Source organism: Bos javanicus, chromosome 17 (assembly GCF_032452875.1).
Source record: "Bos javanicus breed banteng chromosome 17, ARS-OSU_banteng_1.0, whole genome shotgun sequence".
NCBI classification, from domain to species: domain Eukaryota; kingdom Metazoa; phylum Chordata; class Mammalia; order Artiodactyla; family Bovidae; genus Bos; species Bos javanicus.
In genome coordinates, this window is record NC_083884.1 from 56,502,509 (window position 1) to 56,525,551 (window position 23,043).

At 44.2% G+C, this 23,043-nt stretch overlaps 1 protein-coding gene across 9 annotated transcripts in view; it reads right to left on the minus strand.

The window, feature by feature from the left end:
* CCDC60 (coiled-coil domain containing 60) overlaps window positions 1-23,043 on the minus strand; it is a 176,796-nt gene that overhangs the window by 55,457 nt on the left and 98,296 nt on the right. For 6 of the 9 annotated variants that reach the window (XR_009730381.1, XR_009730379.1, XR_009730380.1 and 3 more), the window contains exon 3: window positions 1,994-2,164. The exons of 1 other annotated variant lie outside the window; for it this stretch is intronic. Coding sequence is in view for 3 of the 8 variants with exons in the window: in XM_061384841.1 (XP_061240825.1) it covers window positions 1,994-2,164 (171 nt within the window). In the remaining 5 variants the exon portion in view is untranslated. Of the gene's footprint in view, window positions 1-1,993; window positions 2,165-23,043 lie in introns of those variants that run through there. 2 more of the 9 variants (XM_061384842.1, XM_061384843.1) reach the window with 2 other exon arrangements.

The window sequence follows — 23,043 nt, forward strand, 5'->3', positions numbered from 1 at the left end:
TCCCAGACGAGAACTCCCTTTATTCCCCCTTCAGTTGAAATTTACATAACATAAAATGGACTGTTTCAAAGGTTGCAATTCAATGGCATTTGAGCCAGTGGTTGTACAACCATCACCTGAATCTAGTGCCAAAATACTTTCATCAGCCCCAAAGGAGACACTGCACCCAGTAAGCAGCCACTCTCTATCTGCCCCACTTCCTCAACCCTTGGTAACCACCAGTCTGCTTTCTGTTTGGGATGAACCTCAAAACTTTATGCTAAGTGAAAGAAGCCAGACACAGAAAGGTCCCGTACTGTGCGATTCCACTGACAGGACTATTGCTTTTAAGAGGCACACATTCATATTTCTTTATGTTAATAAGAGGGCTCTCCAGTGGAGTGGTAAAGAATCCACGTGCCAATGCAGGAGACACAAGAGATGAGGGTTCGATCTTTGGGTCGGAAAGATTGTGAAGAACAGAATTTGGGAAGTGGTACAGAAGAAAGGGACTATCTGCTGGGGATCCCATTTCCTTCTTAGGCACCAGCATGGCAACTTGGGTTCCTAAAGCCAACTCTGGCACAGTAACTCTCAACCTTGGCTCCACATGGGAATTCTTGAGGGAAGCTTTGAAAAAGGCTATGTCCACACCCCCAGAAAGTCTGATGTAATGGGTCTGAGAAGCACCCAGGTGACTGATGTGGAGCCAGGGCTGAGCCCATTGCTTTAACAGGACAGTGGGTACAGTGGCAGGCCATTTCTATCACATATATTGGGTTGATCAAAAGTTCATTCAGGTTTTTCCCATAACACCTTATGGAAAACTGGGGCCAACCCAACACTTCCTCTCTTCCTGCTGTAGCATTTCCTTCCCATCCCTGATTTATGCCTTGCTCGCTCTGCCCAAGCGAAGTATCCCTGGAGCTTGTTTCTGCAGAATGGCAAAATCCATGAATGTTGGTGTTACTCAGTTTGGGACTTAGGGGATGCTTTCCATAATTCAATAATGGGAATTATGAGAGCATCTCTAAGCCTCATTCCTAATCTCTAAAAGTGAAAAGAAAGTGAAGTCGCTCAGTTGTGTCTGACATTTTGAGATCCCATGGACTGTAACCTACCAGGCTCCTCTGTCCATGGGATTTCCCAGGCAAGAGTAATGGAGTAGGTTGCCATTTCCTAATCTCTAAAATGGGAGATCTATCTCATAGGAACATTTTGAAAATTTGACAGAAAGATGTGCACAAAGCACATGGTAGACAGACACCCATTATAAATTGTGATTATTAGCATGATTGTTATTGTTACATGATTGGGTATTTCATAATGTTCCAGTCTGTTGATGGTCCTCTCCAAACGAGAGGAGAGATGTTTACAAAAAGACGGAGGCTACTGTATTCAACAAACCACAACTAACTTTTTTCTTTTTTGGTTCACTTGCTTTGGGTGGACACTAGGATCTCAGGTTTCAGGAGAAGGTCTAGAACAGGGATATTGATCTGTAATGAAACAAAGTAGCATACAAACACAGTATGGAACTCAAGAGAGTCCAGAATGGATTTTGGAGGTGGTGGGGCTGAAATCCGGGAAGCTGCAGGAGAGGATGGCATTTAAGCTGAGCTTGTAAGGATAAGGGATAAGTAGGACTTTAGTTGGGAGAGGATGTAGTAGGGAACAGCATTTAAGGCCCAGGGAACAGCACAAGAAAACGCCTAGAGGTAGGGATAAACCTTGGAAGAAAAGGGAAAGAAGCATATCTGGGGACCTGCAAGATTTCTTGGTTAGCTCTTGGCTCTGGATACTAGAACGGACATGTGTAGTAGAAGATCACTGAATATCTGAAGGTGAGGCTGGCGAAGTAGGTTGAGTCAGATTGAAAGAAGTCATCAGACACCAGCCTAAGAAGGGGCTTCCCATGCGAGACAGCTGCCACCCCTCAACCCAACCAGCCAGTGTTCCTTCTCAATGGTCCTTTCCAAGGCCACAGGGGCTGCAGGGACAGAGGTCTACTTACGGCAGAACCAAATCCCCATACTGGATATCTGACAGCCTTTTGGCTGGTTGGAATTTATTTCTTTCTTCCTCTTTTAGTTTCTCCAGTTGTTGTTGCCTCTTTTTCAAGGCACTCTCCTCCTTCAGGATGGTGAAGTATCCACGGCCAATCTTCACCCACTGAATTAAGGTGCTGAAGAAAAGAAAGAGGGAGGAAGATGGGCTGGCTATCAAGGCAATGTCTTACTATCTTGGGACTGACAGTTAACTGAAGGACACTCTCAGGCCCAGTAGCAGGAGACTTCCTGTCTTTAGAATTCCAAAGTCACAGAGTTACTTACCCTAAGCTTGAATTCTACCAAAGACCACCTCCTACCAAAGACCTTGAACAAATTATCTAACCTCTCTAGGTTTTGGTTCCACCACTCAACAAATACTTACTGAGTGCCTGCTATGTGCTAGGCACTCTGCTAGGTACTATGAAATGAGAATAACAATTCACACCCTTGAGGACCGATTTAATTGGCAGTATTTTTATTTGTTTTGTTTGTCATGGTTTGTCTTAGATTCCTCGACATGTGGTATTTGAGTTCCATACACGTATGTCACTGGAAGGTCACTGGCAATCTTTTCCTAAGTGTAGACCCTGCTTCTCAACTCGTACACTTTTCTGAATTTCTACGCTACATGCCACATTCTTAATCTCTAAAATGGGGTTAATCATAGCATCTATCTCATAGGAACAATTTGAAATTTTCACAAAAATTTGGCAGGCGAGGATCAGGTGTCATCTGTCCAGCCACGTTCTTGTCACAGCAAAATAATCTCTCAGGTTCCTCATGCATAAAACTGCGCAAAACCAAATGACTGTGAAGCCAGATTATACATAACTGGCCCTGAATTGTCCATTTGGGCTTTTAAGTTTAGGGATGCAAGCAGTTGATGTGAGGTGGAATTCACATTTGAAACAAAAATGCTCCTCTGTTTCACTTTCAAGCTTCTGAACCCACTCATCAAAGAGCACCCTGAGATTGCCAGATAAGTTGATAGGAAAACCCTAACCATGTGCAACCCTTCAATTCCACAAAAGAGGATTTTCTTGATGTGGCACAAACAAAGCAAATGCAGAGCTAATCTGGGAGCTGGGGCTGGCATGACAGCAAACGCTGTTTCATGATTATGTTACTTCATGGAGCCTCTTTGCTCAGAATTTGGTTCAGAGGTCAAGACTGCCACCATACACCCAGCACAAAGGTATGAAATGACACAACTCACATTGTGAGGCTTTCTGGGCAGAGCAGGGGTGGCTTAGGGTTTTGTGGGAGTAGGGCTGGGGTGACGTGTCCTTTGTGTGGGGACTGAACGTCTCTCCAGCAACAAACAAGGAGCACCTTGGGTTTCTTATTATAATGCTCACCCTCGATGTGGGGCAGAGAGAAGGGGGGTTGGGCAGCTCAAAAGCATCAATGGTCACACAATGAAGTCAGAAGAATGGAAAAGATGGTGGAGAGTAAGATGAGGAGATCACCTGCCTCCCCACAAACTCATCAGAATATGGAACAACTCCAACAGAACCACTTCTAAATGACAGCTGAAGACCCCAGACCTCCAAAAAGGCAAGCCAATCTCCTTAGAACGAGAAAGCAAAGCAATATTGTAAAGCGATTATCCTTCAACTGGAAATAAATTTTAAAACAGTGAAGTCAGACCCGTCATAGCACTAATTCACACCCAGTTTCAAATGTGTGTGTTTGCCTAAACAGTTGCATCATTATTAACTATTCAACAAAGATGTACTGAATACCCACTGTGCACCAGGAGCTACTCTAGATGCTGAGATTCAGCAGCAAACAAAACAGCTCACAGCATCCTGGTCCTCACAAAGCTCCTATTCCAGGGGGTGGAGACAGACACGAAACAAAGCAGTGAACTGCAGGTGACACGCTAAGTACTGGGAGGCCTGAAGCAGGGACCAGGGAGAGTGAGAGACAGGGCTGGTGGAAGGGTTAGTGCCATTTCCACCGCATGGTCAGTGAAGGCCTGGACGCTTCTGCAGGCCAAGGAATGCCAAAGATGGCCAGCAAGCCACCAGAAGCTAGGAGAGCGGCATGGAACAGAGTTTCTCTCTCAGGAGTCAGAAGACACCCACCCTGCTGATCCCTTGATCTTGCACTTCTAGCCTCCAGAACTGAGACGACACATTTCTGTTGTTTAAGCCACCAAGTTTATAGTCCTTTCTTACGGTAGCCCTAGCAAACGAAGTACAGTATGATCACATATTTAAACCTACACGTGGAACAGCCTAACTCTTTGTTTTCTTTGACTGCGAAGGTTTAACAAAATTCTTATAAATTTTATAAGTGACAGGCTGATGGTCCACACCACAGCAAACAAAAGGGGCTTGAGTATCATGTGCCAAGCCCTGAGCCGACACTGTTTTGCCTCAGAGTCTGTGCTAGGCAGTTACAACGTGTCAAGTTCTGTTCAAGCACTGGCATTACAGTGAAGGACGCATCTTCAAAGAATTCACAGACTCCACCTCTACATCTAAGTTACCTCATTTCTACTAAAGTAGAGATTAAGAGTTTGGCAAGAAATTTATTTGACTTGTTTATGCCCTTATTCCAAAAAGGATTAGGGGCAGACAATTTAAAAAGTGAGAAGGGCAGGAGACGTGATGAATAAGAAAACAAGATCAGGTAAGACAAGTATCAAATCTCATGACACACGAGCTAGTACACAGATTTGGCCCTGAGCATCCTAGAAGCCAATGCAAAGAGGGAAACACAATCCCTCATGTGATTCCCAATGACCATGAGACACTGAAAAGCTGTTTGGGTAATGGCTAGCCATTCCAGGTGGAAGAGGAAGAGATTTCTTTCAAGGATCTGAATAAGGAGGACACTGTGAAAAGCCAAGTCTGCAATACACCTCTGGATGTGGGTATTGAAGAATGCCTGTCTTACTGGTGAACTCCCAGAAGAGACTAGGGGAGTTGGTGGTGGCCAGTTTGAGGAATCTAGCAAGTTTTCTGGTAGAATTGCAGCTTCTGTCAAGCAAGGCAGCCAGACTCCCAGCTGTTAGATCCTCTGGAAAGAACTGGTTGAGAGATGAATAGAGGTGGCCGGGGGTAGTGTGTGTGTGTGTGTGTGTGTGTGTGTGTCTGTGGTGATGGTGGGGGGGAAGTATCTGGGCCCTCAGGTCAGACCCACCAGCCTATTCTGGGCACTTCAGGACTGTGGGCTGTTCATTCCACGTGCTGTGAAGTGCACCCCTGCTGCTGTGGAAGCCCATTTAAAACTGCTTAATATTTTATCAAATTCTTGTTTAATTCCCTTGCATGTTCCCTCTATTTTCTTCATCATTATTGCTGATTACTAGGCTATTTGCGGGAAGGGAGGTATTTGCAGGGAAGAGCAGTTTCCGCCTTTAAGTCCGCTCACCCAGTGCCTCCTGCTCACTGCTTCCCACAATGTAAAACTCCCCCGGCTAACATTGCAACAGGAGTGATGGGGAGGCAAATAATTAACTGCATCAGGCAAGCAGAGGAAGAAGCAGATTATAGAATGGAAAGTTTCCTCCATCCAAAGCCACTTCCTCTTCACTGATGCAGTGGAGAAGGTTTTTACATTTAAGGGACATACGTTCTCTGTACGGGAGTCTGTGTGAGCTGATGAATGAAAAACATGCAGTGTGACAATAGGAATAGTCTCCTGGGGCTCAGTTGAGTCAGACTGAAGGGGCGGGTTTCCCTCCAAACACCTTTCTGACCTGAGAGCCAGTGGATGCGGTGCTGAGGCTTGGAGGGGCAGCCTCTGGATGGGGTGGGTCTCTGCTACCTGCTTAGGCAGATTTTAAAGTTCTCTGAACCACAGTCTCTCCACCTCCAAATGAGGAAAAAAGTCATTCCTGCCTCCAAGGGCTGCTGGGAGGGTTAAATGAGACAGCGGATGTAAAGAGCTTAGTGTAGTGTCTCGTACCTAGGACTCAATGATGGGGTACTATGATTACTACTGTCAACTCATTGAGCAGTCCTGAGAGGGTGATGTGATCTGCTGTTAAGAAAACAGAAGGAAGAGTTAAGTGAACAATGAGGGTCATAGTGGCTGGAAAGTAGCAAGCAACGGTTGGGAACCCCCAGGGCTGATTCTGGGATTTCTCTCTCCACCTGCATATGCTGCAAACACCAGACTATTCAGTAGAGAGCTTTAAAGCTTCAAGTTTATGTATCTCTGGGCTGTTCTTATTGCACAGGGTTCACCTGTAGGCCCTCAGAAGAGAAACTGGTGGCGTACATGTTCCTTCTTTAGGCCATGTTTAATCCAATCCAAGTCACCACCTGCAGCAGATTAGGTCATTGTTCACCAGATACTCCCTCCGTCCCCTCTTCCCCGCTTCCCTACATTCAAGGGTGGAATGTACACCCAGCATCCTGATTTTGAGCTTCACCATGTGACTTCTGTGGCCAATGGGATGTTATAGGTATGACTTGAACAGAAGCTTGAAATAAGCTTGCTCAGTTGGGTCCATGACAAGAACAAAACCCACTATTTCGTTGACCCCAGAAGAATAAAAAAGTTATGGAACAGATCTGAACCAGCTGATCTCAGCCTAAGTCAACCAAATTAGTTATCCCACAGATGTATAAGCAAGGAAGAAATACTTACTGAAAATCACTGAGTTTCAGGGTAGCTTGTTACACAGCATTGTGGTGAAAATAGCTGACAGATACATCATTTGTTATAAGACATGACGTCATTTTATGAACCAAAAGAAGGAAAAACCCATGAAAAGTCAATTAGGACATGACTGTATGTTGTATGTCCCGTACAGAGATGTTAAAATGTGAAAAAAGTGCCTATTAGATATGACAAAATATGGCACTGAGAAAATAATGTCTCAGACCTGAGAAGAGATGATGTGGCACAGAACTTAGGGCATAAGGTAATCAACAGCCCCCTCAGAGAAGTATCTATTGATAGCATATCTGATAAGCTGTGCAATTTTCTGGTATTTTCTATGAGATCAATAGTCCTTTCTGGTTGTTAGATTTACCCACACACCTGGCCCGTCAGCCTTGTAACACGACTGGTAATCTTTACCGAGCCATTCCACCCTTGAGTGATGCTATCTAGCTTCTTGCTACTCAAAGTATGGTCCCTGGACCAGCAGCATCAGCAACACCCAGGAGCTTGTTAGAAAGGCAGAATCTTGGGTGTCCCCTCAGACCTCTTGAATAAGGGTCTGCATTTTCACAGGACCCCTAGATGACTCATATACATATAGAAGTTTGAGGCACACTGGTTTAGCTGTCCTATTCCTTTTATTAAAAAAACAACAAAACTCTTGCAGAAAGAAATCTTCAAACTGGCTTTATTAGAAGCCTGATTCCCTTGGTACAAGTTTGAAATAAAACTTTGACCCACACTAGCAGTCGATTCATCTCAGCAAGTTCTTCGAGCATAGCTGTGGCAGCCATTTCTCACTCTCTGAGGGCACTCTGCTCTTCTGAGTCTCCCATTACCTGAATCAGCCTCCATCCCCAGAGCCTTGAAGAAACTGATGGTCATTTAAAACAGATAGCCTCTGTTCTTTTCACACGGGCCTGGCAGGAAGCTGTGGAGTACTGGAATTAGGAGACAGGGAGAGAAACTCACGTTCAACCTTTCTATTATGGGGGGCATGGGATTAACCACTGCAAATTGCTTTGTTAAAAATTAACAGTCCAGATGTACTTAAAAACAACAACAACAACACAACTTTTAATGGTATTATGGCTCTGCATCCAGCTGGTTTTCACTCACATTTTCTGTCTCTGCCTGCAAGAAATATGGGACTATAAAGCCAGGAGAGCTTCGACGGGGAAGGCGGAATGACATTAAGATGAACAAACACTCTTGGCAATCTGATTTCAGGAATGTCCTGCTCTCCCAGAAGGGAATTGCCTACGTGGGAAATTTTCACTTAACAAATTTTACTGTTTTCAAATAATAGCAAATAAATCAGTTTCTTCCCAGCTTGTGGAGTCTGAACGCTTAGAGAGCCCACTTTATCTGGCTGGCTCACGTCTTGCTTTGTCAGCCCACCCAGACAGATCGATTTCAGAGGAGGACAGGGCAAACATGATGGAATGGAGGTATCTGAAACACAGTCCTTAAATTCTTGAATTTTGAGGCAACCCCTGCAGACGAATTAATAACGCAGCCCCAGTTCAAATGTGGCCGAGCAAATATTTTGCATTTAAATTCCCGCATTAGAATGCCCTGTTTATACAATAACTTAATAAATCTAGCCTGGCTGCCAAATTGACAAGAAGGTGAGAATCATTCATTAAAATGCAAATGCAATTGAGATGAAATTTGGAATACATTTATTACAGTAATTGAACTTCAGTCAACTGTAGTCACAACACAGATTTTGAACTACCTTTCAGACAAAAGGACATGTTGTATTATCAACACCCACCCCCCTCAAGTTAATATCTTTGTCAGCATGCAAATTAGAGCCAATTCCTGAGCGCCTGTGATTTGCAATGGAGGATTTCACTCTTCTTTACAGGACAAGATTGCCAGAAAAAAGGTCAACTGCATACACAAAAGATTGCTCTGGTAGCATATTGTGTATACGGCAAATTGATTGCAAACATATTCTGAGTGCTTACTGCAACCACGCTCTTACTAAATCACATCTGAACATCTCTTTACCGGCCCTGGGTCATTTGCTAATTGCAATGCCTAACAATGGGAGATTTGCCAAGTTAGGATTTCATCTCTGAGATCAGAAGTTTCAGATGGATTTCTCTCCTTTCTGAATGACTCAGCCCAAAAAGGACAGCTGGTTCAAGGGTTCCTTTTAATCAGATGGCAGAAAGATGCTACTGAGGCTGTGATAAAGACACAGAATAACTGACTCACAATTAGAGAAGTGGCTTTATCTGCTTCAGGTTTTGTTCTCTCTGGCTCCTTTGTGAAATTTACGTGGCATTTCTGAAGTTGGGGCGAATAGCGCACACGCACCTAGCAGATGTTTGAGCTGGAAGAAGACACAGCCTAGAGTTTTTCTTTGGACACAGATAAGTATGCTATTCAGGAGTCCTCACAGTGGCAAAATACAATTCATTTCACCTGTGAAATGGAGTGACTGCTTTTGTCTGCTTCACCCCCTTCATCATTAACTGATCACAAAGTGATATCAAGTACTTTCTAAATGTCACTAGACTGACTTCCTGTTGCTACCACCCTAGCCAGAAACCATCATTCATTGCCTCTATTCCTCTGAGTAGCTTCCTATCTCATCTTTCTCCTCCTCAATCCATTGTCCACCTTGCTGTCACAGGGCTCTTCTGAAAGGCAGATTCATTCCCATCAGAGTGTTCCAAACCCTTCAATGGCTTCCCACTGCTCTCAGGATGAAGCCCAGACTCTTCCCCATGGCAATCAGGTCCTCTAAGATCTGGGTTTTATCTCTGACCACTCACCCAGTCATTCATTTGTATCTCTCCATCCCTCAGAATTCTATGATTTTGCCCCTTCCTGCAGCATGTCCTCCCTTTCTTCACTTGCTGATTCTAAGGTCTGGGAGAAACTGTCAGCTGTTGACCATTCAATACTGCTGCTTCCTCCCTGCTCCAAGTCCAGGCCAGGTCAAGTGCCTCCTCTGCGCCCCCACAGCTCCCCATGCCTATGTGCTCCCCACTGTTGCACTTGCCATGCTATATGTTCCATTACCTATTCCTTGTCTGCTTTTCCTATTAGACTACAGACTCCTTGAGGACAGTGCCTGACAAAGAGTAGGTGTCAGCGTTTGCTGGTTTTCTTTGCCTACCTCTTGTCCTTTCTCCCAAAGGCCCGAAGTGCCAATATCCATTTCCTGAGCTTCCTTGGAAACAGACCAAGTTATCCTGAACATCAAATACCTAGACAAAAAGTCATCAAAACAACAACAAACAAAACTACCTCTTCCAGCTCTCCTGGAGATAGGACAAGCCAATGACGTACAAGAGGAGATCACTGGGAGGAACTTCTAGGAAAACCTGACAAAGGAAGTAAACACAGCAGGGTGGCATTTGTCCTTTGGTCCCTTTTTCCTCTCTTCCTTCCTGCTGCCTGGAACTTAGCTACAATGGTTGCAGTGCCAGTAGCCATTGTGTGAGCATGAGGAAACCCTGCAGACAGAAGCAAACACTAAGGATAGGGGATTAAAAGACAGAAGGAACCTGGGTACTGGATGACCAGTACATCTTCCACAAAGTAAACCTCTCGGGACTTCCCTGGGGGTCCAGTGGCTAAGATTCTGCCTTCCCAATGCAAGGGGCCCAGGTTCTATTCCTGATCAGGGAATTAGCTCCCACATTAGCACGTGAACTAAGAGTTCACGTGCCACAAGTAAAGGTGCCAGGACTGAAAGATCCTGCGTGCTGTAACAAAGACCGAAGATCCCTCACACCACAGTTAAGACAGACAAATAAATAAAACAAAATAAAACCAAACCAAAACAAAAAACCTCTTTTATGTGAGGGAGGTAAGATTTTGTCTTACTTAAGTCATGGTAATTTCAGGGCTCTGTTTGCTCTGCAGTTGAATACAGTCTGAAAATGACTATCTGTCTCTGTTTCTCTTTTTCTTTGACTAAACTGTCATGACTATCACATTTAAAATGCTGTCATCTTGGCTAAGTCACCGGCAATAGACTAGAGAGCAATATTAGGACGGATTAGTCTGGATCATGGGAAAGAGGCAAAGAAACTTAGAAGCATGAAACCGCCAAGAGAAGTAGGTCTGAGATCGTCTCCACGGAGTGTGTCTGAACAGCTGGGAAATATGCAACAGCATATTTCCTGGAAGGAAAGAGGGCTGGGGGCCGCAGTGAGTGGCTGTAGTTGGAGAGAAGCAGGTACTGCCTGGGGCGCTGGGAGGCAGTGCACAAGGATGGCTTGAGGGGCACTGAGCTGAGCTCTCATGGGCAATTCTCTCCTTGCACCCACACAGCATCCCTAGGAAGGAAGTACTCTTGTCTCCATCTTGCTCATGAGGAAACCGTGGCTCAGAGAGGTTAAGTAGTAGTCTGACCAGAGATTAGTTACTGGTAGAGGTGGAATTTAAACCCAGGTAGCCTGATTTCAAAGTGTTGCAAGAGGAAAATGCACTGGTTTTTAGAAAAGTCTCTCTGGATTTAATTGGTCATCGCTTCCTTTTCACTCAATGTCTGTGACTCTGGGTGAGTCAGTTTTTCCTCTGTCTGATTCACTCTGCTCACCTCTAACATGGGGATAAATGGATACCCTCTTAGGACATTGCTGAAATGAGAGGCACTTGGCATATTGCCTGGCACACAGGAGACCTTCAATGAACGTACATGTGTGCTAAGTCACTTCAATCGTGTCCAACTCTTTGCGACCCTTTGGACTGTAGCTGCCAGACTCCTCTGTCCGTGGGATTCTCCAGGCAAGAACACGGGAGTCGGCTTCCATGCCTTCCTCCAGGGGATCTTCCCCACTCAGGGATCAAACCTTCATCTCTTGTGGCTCCTGCATTGCAGGCAGATTCTTTACCGCTGTGCCATGGAGGAAGCCCCTCAATAAACGGTAACAACCATCATTTTCATCATCATCATTATCATTATCTCCATGAAGCTATAAATAACTGCTGTTATAACTCTTTTGCTTTTGCACACAGCCAGGTTGGCGGTTTGGCTCCAAGTTCCCATGGGCTTCTGGCAAGTGGCACTTGCTTCAAGTGTCAAGCTTAGCGGTTTCTCTTCTCCAAGAGTGGAAGCGAGAACAGTCTAATTAGACCGCAATTATTAATATTTTGAGATTTGGTCAACTGCATCATGCAGTAACTTATAAAGGTCTGTGAATCTCCCTTAGGTGGTAGTGGTAGGATCAACGCTCGGTTATCATGTTAAGTGATGAAATTTATTAAGTTAAAGGGCCAGAAAGTTAACCTCTGCTCTACTGAATAAGAAATGACATGCAAAGACCTAATTGCTTCAAGTATTTTTTTTTTTTCTGGGTTCTTTCTTTATGTAATCTCCGTCTCAGACTTTCACTAAAGAAAATGAAGAAAGCAGGAAAGGAGGACGAGGAGGTAAACAAGGAGGAGCAAGAGACGGAAAGAAGAATATAAGGAACCCACATCCAGCCTCGTGGATGCTTTAGAGGGAAATGATGCTGAAGGCAGTGGATTATAATCAGGCTGAAATGCTTCTCTAGTGGCTCAGATGGTAAAGAATCTGCCTACAATGCTGGAGACCTGGGTTCAATCCTTGGGTCAGGAAGATCCCCTGGAGAAGGGAATGGCAACATACTCCTGTATTCTTGCCTGGAGAATCCCATGGACAGAGGAGCCTGGTGGGTTACAGTCCATGGGGTAGCAAAGAGTTGGACAAGACTGAGTGACTAACACTTTTGACACTTTCAGGAAGCCAGGTTCTAATTCTGCTGACAACTGGCTGTGTGATTTAGGCAGAATAATTAACCACTCTGTCCAATTACTATAATTTAGGGATAACCATCACCACCATTGCCTCTATCACCACCACCATCACCACTAGAACATGAATAATTACCACATGCCAATAATTACGAAAAATGCTTTACAATTACTAATCTAGCTATTATCAACCCCACCTCACAGTTAGGAACTGAAGTACAGAGAGGTTCCCTGACTTATGCAAGGTTACCCAGGTGGGGTGCAGTGCAGTCTGTACTAGTATCCAGGCCTGAGCCTGTCTTCCTCATCTGTTTTTAAAGATAATAGTATTTTTATCTGACCTGTGAAAGATGAAAAGTGAGGAAGTAGATGTGAAAGCATTAAAAAAAAGTCAGAGTACAATTTGTACAACAAAGTACAGTTGTAAATTAGATACTCAAAACTGCCTTATAAAGAGGAGGATTGGTCCTCACCATCCCATCACATTATGGCTAATTGCCAAGGCCACAGTCAAAAAAATCAAGTCTTCTCATGGATACAGGGTACACACACAGGTGAGCTGGTGATGAGTGAATTAAGATGCAAAAAAAAGCTGTATCTCTGTGAATCTTCCTCTTCTCAACCCTCTGCACCTGTCTCAGGAACTGAAAAAAGCACCTTAGACACCAGTCAAGGAACTGAAAAAGGCATGACATGTTTAGCTGGCGGTTTGGAGTCCAAAGTCTTGGCCATGTAACGACCACAGCATTTCTGCCTCTTAGCCCTGCACCCCTGATGTTCTGGTCCTCCACCAGGTGCCAGACTCAGGTTCCTCAATGCAAAGATGCACGTCCTGAGAAGAGAGCACCCCCTCCGCTGTCCTCACAGCTCCCCTCCATCTGGGCTGGCTCCACCCTGCTTGTTTCAGGGCTGGACCCCCTCCTTGGGGCTAAGTAACAAAAGGTTTCCACTCTGACTGCCATGCCCTCAAATCATTATCTTTTCCTGCCATTCCCTCTTCACTGGCCTCCTTACCTTGGACCACTTTCCCCCCCACCCCCACCACCACCCAATGCTTTCCAGTGTTGCACATTGTCTCTGGGCTTCCCAGTCCAGCATCCAGGGCTCTGCGTGAGCTGGATTTGTCTCACCCTCTGAACCTCTTTCCCTGATAGCTCAGCTGGTAAATAATCCACCTACAATGCAGGAGATCCCGGTTTGATTGCTGCCTCGGGAAGATCCACTGGAGATGGGATAGGCTACCCACTCCTGTGTTCTTGGGCTTCCCTTGTGGCTCAGCTGGTAAAGAATCCACCCAAAATACAGGAGACCAGGCTTTGATTCCTGGGTTGGGAAGATCGTCTGGAAAAAGGAATGGCTATCCACTCTAGTATTCTGGCCTGGAGAATTCCGTGGACTGTATAGTTCACGGGGTCACCAATAGTCAGACATGACTGAGCGGCTTTCACTGAGCCCCTTCCTTGCCGCCTGATGCTCTAGCAACGTCATCATGCAACCTTTGTCCCTCTGCTTGCAATGCCCTTTCTTCTTCCTCACCTGGCTAACTTCTACTCAACCTTTAGAACTTACTCAGGTATAAACCCCACCCTGTGCCTAAGTTGCTTCCACTTTTCCCAGGCATCTCTGGTGGGTGCAGCCCTCAACAGCCTGTTGACTTGTTTCTGGTTGTATACACCCTCCTCCCACCCCCACCACCAGATGGAGTGCCTGTAAGGTAGGGACAATTTCCAAGTCTTTTCTATGTCCCTAGAACCAGCACATGGGGAGTCCTCAGAAAAATGCTTGTTGCCTAAATAGCTAAGAGCTTGAAATTGTTGCATCTCAAATCTGAATTAAACACATACCTCCTTTTGGGTAAAATGGCGCCACCCTATCAGATGTGGGGCGTTCCCATTTCTCTCTGGATGGAGCAGGTGTGCAGAACTGTCTGTGCAGAAGCTGATTCATCCAAACAGGATAGAGATAAATGGATGCCTTTGAGTTTTTTTTTTTTTTTCCAACTGGGAACTATAATATAGCAAGTGGTATTCTGGAAGAAGTGATCAAATGAAATATCCATCTGTGTGCCTCTCAGGAAAGTTACTTCTTTAACTTGCAAAGTGGTCCCTGACCTACCTTGTGCCCAATGACTACAAGAGGTGCTGAATCCCCCCCAAGGGAACACAGATCCAGCCCTTAATACCAGGTTACACAGTAGGCACGCATTGTGCCTTGGTCAATGGCACAAGTTATGGACTTTGAAAGCTTTTGTGAGCTCACAGTTCACACACATGCACGCATGCACACACACCCTAGTTCACACACCATCCTCTCCCCAAATCCATTTCAGACCTTATAAACACCTTGAAATGCAAACACAGTGACAGCAACCTAATGGCCATTTTGTCCGAGGATGCTGAACAGGGCTGCCGTCCCTCTGACTCCTTTATGGTTAAAAGCTGCCTTGCCCCAGGGCTACTCTTCAGTGAATGTGAGTCAGTATTTGTATGAGAGATGTATGCAGCGCTTCTGGAAGAAGAATAAAAACCTGCCAAGGGTCGTCAAACTGTTCCACATGCATCCCAATTCAGGGCGATTTCTGGAAGGGAGCAGCAGCCCCCACGGGTCCGGTCTCCAGTCAGCTGCCATCAGGAGTCCTGAACCTCACAGGGAAGGGAAGACGGGCAAGCAGGCCCCGTGAAGGGCACAGTGTGCTCTTCATGATGCCTCACTTCCCTGACCCCCATTTTGTCTATTTACCCCAACATATTTAGAAGCAGATTAGAGCTTGGAGGGGGTGTGGAAGAAGCTAACTATCCTTGAGTCCAGAAACTCTGGGGAGGACTTAGGCTGGGAAAATTACCCTCACGATAGCCATTACCTACAGAGCACTTTCTGAGTGTCAGGCAGGGCCCCAAGGCCTCACATGTTTTATCTCATTTAATCCCTACAAGAGCCCCTGCAAGGCAGGTACTATAGTTTCAAAGTTGGAGAAACTGAGATTCACAGAACTGAAGCTGCCTGCCTAAAGTCACACACAATGAGAAGGTAACAAGCCAGGCTTTTCACTCTGGTCTGTCTGAATCCAGGAGCCACTGTCTTTTTTTTTTTTTTGTATAGTTAATCTACAATTTTATATCAGTCTCAGGTGTCAACACAGTGACTCAAAAGTTTTATAGCTTATACCCCATTTAAAATTATTATATGGAGAAGGAAAGGGCAACCCACCCCAGTATTCTTGCCTGGGAAATCCCATGGACAGAGGAGCCTGGCAGGCTACGGACACGACTCAGTGAATAAACAGTAACAAAATCTAAAATATGTTGACAAGTTATGAAAATGGCTAAATATAGGTCTAGATTATTGGAATAACATCTAATGTTCTTTTCCAGTACATTATGATGGCTAAATCTCTACTTTGTTACCATCTCCATTAAGTTGCTGCTCACCAATGTCTGAATGTAGTGAAATCCCTGAACTCCCTGAGCGTAAGTTTTCTTCCTATAGAATAAATATAGTAGTAGTTTCTACCTTCAAGATTTCTGCAGAATGAAGATGTTACTGAGCTTCTTAGCAGTGATTCTTACATCATAAAGGTTTGTCCAAGTTACATATTCAACTCTTACGCACATGCATGCTAAGTTGCTTCGGTCATGTATGACTCTTTGCAACCCTGTGGACTGTAGCCTTTCAGGCTCCTCTGTCCATGGGATTCTCCAGGCAAGAATACTGGACTGGGTTGCCATGCCCTCCTTCAGCGATCTTCCAGACCTAGGGATTGAACCTGTGTCTCTTCTGTCTCCCCCATCGGCAAGCAGGTTTTTTACCACTAGCACCAGCTAGGAAACTCATCCAATTTTTAGAAGGCTCTTAATAAAAGTAAAACTTTTAAGTAAATATCTCTCAGAGGGAACTGACGATAAGTGGACAATACTGAATTTCAGGTGAAATGGCAAATGCAACCAATGATCAGGTTCTCATGCAGCCTCCCCCAAGGGAAAAATGTGAGTCATTGGAAACTAACGCATTCTAACTAACAGAAATCATCAGAGATTATGATTAGACTCATTCTCCATGTTTTGGGCAACAGAAATCAGAGATTATGATTAGAAGCCTGGAGAGTTTCTCTCTTCATCACCATTACATCTTGCTTTCCTTTTCTTGGTGAAGGTTAAGGTCCATGGTTTAGATGCTCAAGCACTAGGTTGTAGCCAACTCCTTAGTCTTCATCTTTACAGGTATCTCCAGGGCAGCGACAGCTTTTGGGTAGAAACATTTTCTCAGCAGTTTTGGTTGCCCATTTGCTTACTGTGGCCACAGAGTGACACTGTACTGTATTCACATAAGACGCAACTGCTGGAGGAAACTAGGCGAGCCTCCGAATGCCTCTACTGTCTTTATACCTTCCTGTGCCTCCATGATTAGTTAAAAGTGAAAAGTTACAGGGAAAAATGAAATTACAAAATATTGGCTATATATTTCCCTATGCTGTACAATATATCTTTGCAGCTTATTTATTTTATATATAGTAGTTTTCCTAACCACTGCCCTCTTGTGCCATCTGTCAGCACGCAGAAATTTATCCCACCTGAGGGAAAAAAGCAAAGCATTTGGAGGTGGTTCAGCAGTCAGTTTTTGGTTCTGAGTTAAGCATTTTTTGTTGTTGTTGCTTTTTAAAGAATGCAAGCCCCACCCTGCAGCATCCATTATTACCTATTGTGCTTAATGACTAAATGGGATGGAAGAATTATTCTTCATGGACCAGCCAGTGTGGACAGAAAATATGCATCAGCAGGAAGGCAGGTTTTTTTTTAGAGTGCACTGACTATCTCCAAAGAACCCCTGGCTTATAATTTAGAAACAGACAATGAAATAAGGCACAAGACCACTGGCCTGTGAGCTTCTGATCCATGTTCTTCTGTTTGATTGATGGTGGAGATTACTTGCTAAAGACCAAGAACCACTCAGGAATTCACAATGGCTTTTTCCACTGACTTCAGTACAAGAGGAAATTGCAGGGGTCTGAGGTGCGGGGGTGGGCCTCCCTGGTGGCTCAGATAGTAAAGAATCTCCCTGCAGTGCAGGAGCAGGAGACCCAGGTTCGATCCGTGGGTCAGGAAGATACCCTGGAGAAGGGAATGGCTACCTGCTCCAGTATTCTTGCCTGGAGAATTCCATGGTCAGAGGACCTTGGCAGGCTACAGACCATGGGGTTGCAAAGAGTTGGACATGACTGAGAGACTAACACACACACACACACACACACACACACATGAGGTGCAGAGCAGTTGGTGGCAGGGAATGTGTGGTGAAATATTCTCTTCTGAATTCACAACTTGGGTCTTCCCTGTCACCATCAGAAGCAGCTTCTGATGGCTTCCTAGACAGGAGGTGTTTGGCCATCACAGCTTATCCTTTTCATGGGACATTCAGAAGGATCCCAGGAGATGCAAAATTTCTGCTCAGGACCATGGCCAGCTCCCCCACCCAAATTCAGCCAGGGTCTGGTGAGCTGCACAGGTTTGAAAGCTGTTCTGTTGACTATCTGATTGAGTCCCAGGATTAAGCTCTCATCTTCCTCTCACGTTTGAGGTGACCTTACATCAGTCCCTAGCCCAGTGCCTGAGACAGAGCAGAAACTTAGCAAACAGTGTCTACAGTCACCCAACTTTCCAGCTCCTGTCCTGACTGCAATCCTGTGTACATTTTCTCTGCCAGGGAACCCTCCCTCAACTCTGCATCCTTTTTACCTGGTCATCTCTTATTCATTTTTCTAGATCAAACACTTCCAAAGGGTGTAAACTCAAAGAACCACAGAGGTATTGCAGGGAAAAGGCAAATGAGTCCAAACACACTTTTAAAGGCTCGTATCTAGTCTATACATCACCGCAGGCACTCATACCAAGAATTTGGCCTGTGATCCCTTCACGAACACCACCCTGCTCCCAGTCCCCAGGCCCTGAGAGCTCTTTTAGCTCTTATTTTTATCTTTGTGTAACCACCCTAAAGGGCTGCTTAATTGTACAACCTCGGGCCATTATTAACATTGTAGCCTACAAACTGAGTTGGGGTGTTGGGGTGCCATTCACGGTGAAACACACATTGTGGATGGTAGTCCCTGTAAGTATGCAAAGGGGCAGCCCTGTTCTGAACACATACCGCTCCCTCCCCACCCCAGTCCTCGAATGGTAATAGACCTTCAGAGAAAGTTCACTGGATCTAAAGGTTGCTTTTCAGCCAATGTGTATTTGGGGCTGTTTCAGGGCAGGGATGGAGATTCAGATTCCTGCCTTAACTAGTCATTTGGATCTGGTTTTATTTAACGGATTACTAAGAGATTCAAACCAGTCAATCCTAAAGGAAATCAGTCCTGAATATTCACTGGAAGGACTGATGCTGAAGCTGAAGCTGCAATACTTTGGCCACCTGACACGAAGAGCCGACTCATCGGACCCTGATGCTGGGAAGGATGAAGGGAAAGAGGAGAAGAGGGCAAGAGAGGATGAGATAGTTGGATGGCATCACTGACTCAATGGACATGAGTTTGAGCAAACTCTGGGAGATAGTGAAGGACAGGGAAGTTTATGGGGTCACAAAGAGTTGGACATGACCTAGCGACTGAACAACAACAGGTTACTCTATAAGCTCTTCTGATTTAAAGATTATCTTGCAAAGAGATATTTTAATTTCTTTAACTCTGCACCCGCATTCTGCCAAGAAACTCTTGTCTGGTGTTAATCTGACTTAGAACGACTCCTAAAGCTAAACACACACATATGCTGAAGGGCCAGGCTGTGTGTTTTCTGTAAATGGTGCCTATGAGCCTGCCAGAGCAGCATCAAAACACATGCAATTTCCTGACCCCCCAAACTCATCTGCCTCAGATGTAACCTAAGGGAACTTGCTGAAACATCATTCTCAGGCTGTTTGACTGCCCTGCTTTTTGTTTTTTCTGAAGCTCAGAGAAGAAAAGTGCTTCTGCAAGCATTCTTGCTGACTTTGTTCTCATTTTCATGGAAAATTTGGGGAAGATAAAGTCCAGGCAAGTAAGTTTATAAGGAAGCCTTCTAACCCCAGGGGGGATGGCAAGGTTTGGCTCTGGGGGGTTTGATTTCGGAAAAATGTCTCACTCCGTACCACCATCCGTTTCTCAGAATGATTTAAGTAACGTACCTGGGTTCCTCAATAGAAAAAAACAACAACGCAAAACTGTGCTCTCTCTACAAGTTTTTTGACAAGAAAAAGCCCAGAAAAGCTCTATGGTTAGACACTAGGGCAGGGCAGCTTCCCTCGGACTGAGTGGGGAAAGGGCATCCTGGAACCCCTAAAGATAAACTCTCATAGGCAAGTAGCCTGATTGTCTGGAGAAGGCTTCTAATCAGACCCGATGGGATTTGAGAGCTATGATGGTGTGCATCAGTGAGATGTCAGGAAGAACGGCCAGTATGGTCTGTAAGATCATGGAGGACCTGTTCTCGATAGCGACACCTTGTGGCTGTGAGCAGCAATGGTTGTGGAGGACAGCATCAACTTTCACCCTCCACCTCGGGTTTGGAAGGTAAGCAAGAAAGTTATTTATCAGACAGTTCAAGGTGCGAGTGGCCGGAGGTGGGGGGGTGGGGGGGTAGGGGGGTGGGGGGGGGTGGGGTTCGGGTAGGGGGGTGAAGCTCCCAGAGGCAGACACTAGAAAAATTCATGCGATGGCTCATATGGCTAACTGGAAAAATAAAGGAAGTGTGACTTAAATTTGTAACCTGTTTAAGTTATAAAAGAAATGGTCCTTATGAAATATCTGCTCATATTCTAAATGCTTTCTTTGTACTAATCTTATCTTAAAAACAATGTCTGGAAAGTATCTAGCTCTTTGTCTCTCAAGGCACAGAACAAACTATGGCGCTCTAAGCTTCTTCATTGTATGCTCTCCAGCATCTGACTTTCCTTACAGTCAGAGAGGAAAGAGAAAATGCTGGGTCCCCACACAGATGATAAGAAAATATCTGCTGAAGAGTGGACAGAATCCCAGTGGCATGGTCAAGCAGTCAGCGTGATGTATAAACACCAGCCATCAGGAGTACTGACTGACTGTGTTAGTTATATGTTTAACACATGCAATCCAAGTGCCACATACATGCATCTTAACACATTTAACTATCACAACCAGGTTTTATTATTATTCTCATTTTACAGATGAGGGCAATGAGATTCGGAAAGATTAGGTAGCTTATCCATATTCAAACAGTTTGTTAGTGGTGGAGCCAGGATTCAAGCTGGGTCCAAAAGCCATGATATATTCTGGGCTTCCCTGGTGGCTCAGATAGTAAAGAGTGCGCCTGAAATGCAGGCAACCCAGGTTCGATCCGTGGGTGGGGAAGATCCCCTGGAGAAGGAAATGGCAACCCACTCCAGTATTCTACTGCCTGTCAATACATTACATCAAAGGTGGGGTATGTGGCTGGGAAACTGGTTTCAAAAAATTCTTTTCTGAAATGCACTTTTGGAACAGAGCCCTGAGGAAATTAATACCTGTTGAAATATATTTACAAGCACTAATTTTGGAATAACAGGGTTTGAACTGCCTATTTTATTATAATTATTGCTTCATACTCCTGTGGGTCGTGGTTTGGACAAATGAGTGTCACTTTTCTCACAGTGGGCTGCAAGATGCTCAGAGATAAGGTCGGTGAACTTGTGAGGTTTCTGACTTTTTAATATAATTTTATTTTACTTTCAAGTGAAATCATGACTGCAAAATGTCAATTGATATTACAGAGAAGATCCAGACAAAGATGTGGTCAAAAGCTATAGGTAGTGTGTTCAGGACAAATGGAAGTTTTCCCTTGCACTGAAAAAGGTGAATGGATTACAGTCTTGGGCAACGGGCTCATGTGAGTGAAAACCATCAGAACGACCACTTATGAAGGGGCTTATTGAAGGGAGTGCTGAGTAGGGCAAGAATTTTATGTGAAGAACTCTGAGGAAGAGAAATGGTCTCACAGACGCATGTTGGGTTTGCCTAGTGCTCAGCTGGACAGTAAATTTAGTGGGCAGTTATTTCATGACTACTTTATGTTTTAATTTTCTTTTCCATGAACTGCTCATTTGCTTGCAATGACTATGCTAAGGTGAAAAGGGCAAAAATCAAGTCTGCGTTATCGTCAATCTCTCACACCCCATTTTCCTTTTTTCTGGATGTTTTGCTCTCATTTCTTATGAGAATAGCACATTTCTTCCAAGCATTTATGAACTAGCTACTTTCCAGCAACTAAAACCCAGTGTGAATCTAGAGGACTTTAGTTAGGGGTCAAGAATCTAAAAGCTGCATGTCCTAGGAATTCATCTTAAGGAACTAAAGTATATAGTGATGTAACTCTGAAGATGTTCATCTAAGCATTGTTTATATAAGAGGAGAATAAATCAAAGGAGAACCACCAACAAGTCCAATGACAGGAAATGGTTAGCCACATTCTTAGAGTATAGATAAATTATTAGCTACATTCTTAGAGTGGAATATTATACAACCATCCAGATGGTTGTACTTGAGTGAATATCTGATAGGAAAGAGATTGTTATTTGTTTTAGATGTGGAATATTATACAACCATCCAGATGGTTGTACTTGAGTGAATATTTGATAGGAAAGAGATTGTTATTTTAGATGTGATAATACTACTGTGGTTACGGTTTTAAAGAGAGTCCTTCCCTAGATAGCTGTTTAAATTTTTACAGATAAAATTATAAATGCTTCAAAGTAACAGGGGTGGATGATGTGTAAATGAAATAAGACTGACTGCAAGTTGACAATCATTGATCTGAGTAATGCATGCACAGAAGTTCATTATAATATTTTTTGTTCAAATCTGTATGGTTTGAATACAGATATTTTAATATTTTCATACTAAAAAGTTTAAAAAATGAAATTGTGGATGTGCAATTATTGACATGGAGGATGTTCACAATCTATTGCTAAATAAAAAAATCAGTTTACCAAGTGGAATATGCTGAATGGTTCTATTATTCTTGGTAAAAAAAAAAATACACATGTACATATAAAAATATTGATAAAAGTTGACATACCAAAATACAAATAGAGATAATTTCTAGGTGATGTAATTGAGTGTGGTTCTGTGAGTCATTTATACTATTAATACTTCTCCATATTTTCCAGTTTTTCTAAATCATCTTGTTTGTGTATTTTTAAAAGTTTTTTAAAATATAGGGCTCAGGAAACTGTTTAGCAGTATCAACCACAGCTGAGCCTGTGCAAGCTCTGGGAACCAAGTCCACCCTTAGGTACATTCCCAGCAGAAATGCATACAGATGTTCAGCAAAAAACATGCATAAGAACGTCCGTAGCAGCTCTCTTCATAACAGCCCCAGAGTGGAAACAACCCAAATGCTCATCAGTGTCAGAACGGTACGCTGTGCTCCCTTCACACGATGGAAACTGCCCAGAAACTGCTGCTGCTGCTAAGTCGCTTCAGTCGTGTCCAACTCTGTGCAATCCCATAGATGGCAGCCCACCAGGCTCCCCTGTCCCTGGGATTCTCCAAGCAAGAACACTGGAGTGGGTTGCCGTACAAACCCCGACTCTGTAAGGCAATGTGAATAAGTCTCAGAAATAATGTTGAGTGGAAAAAAATATGGTAATAGTGCCAACTGTA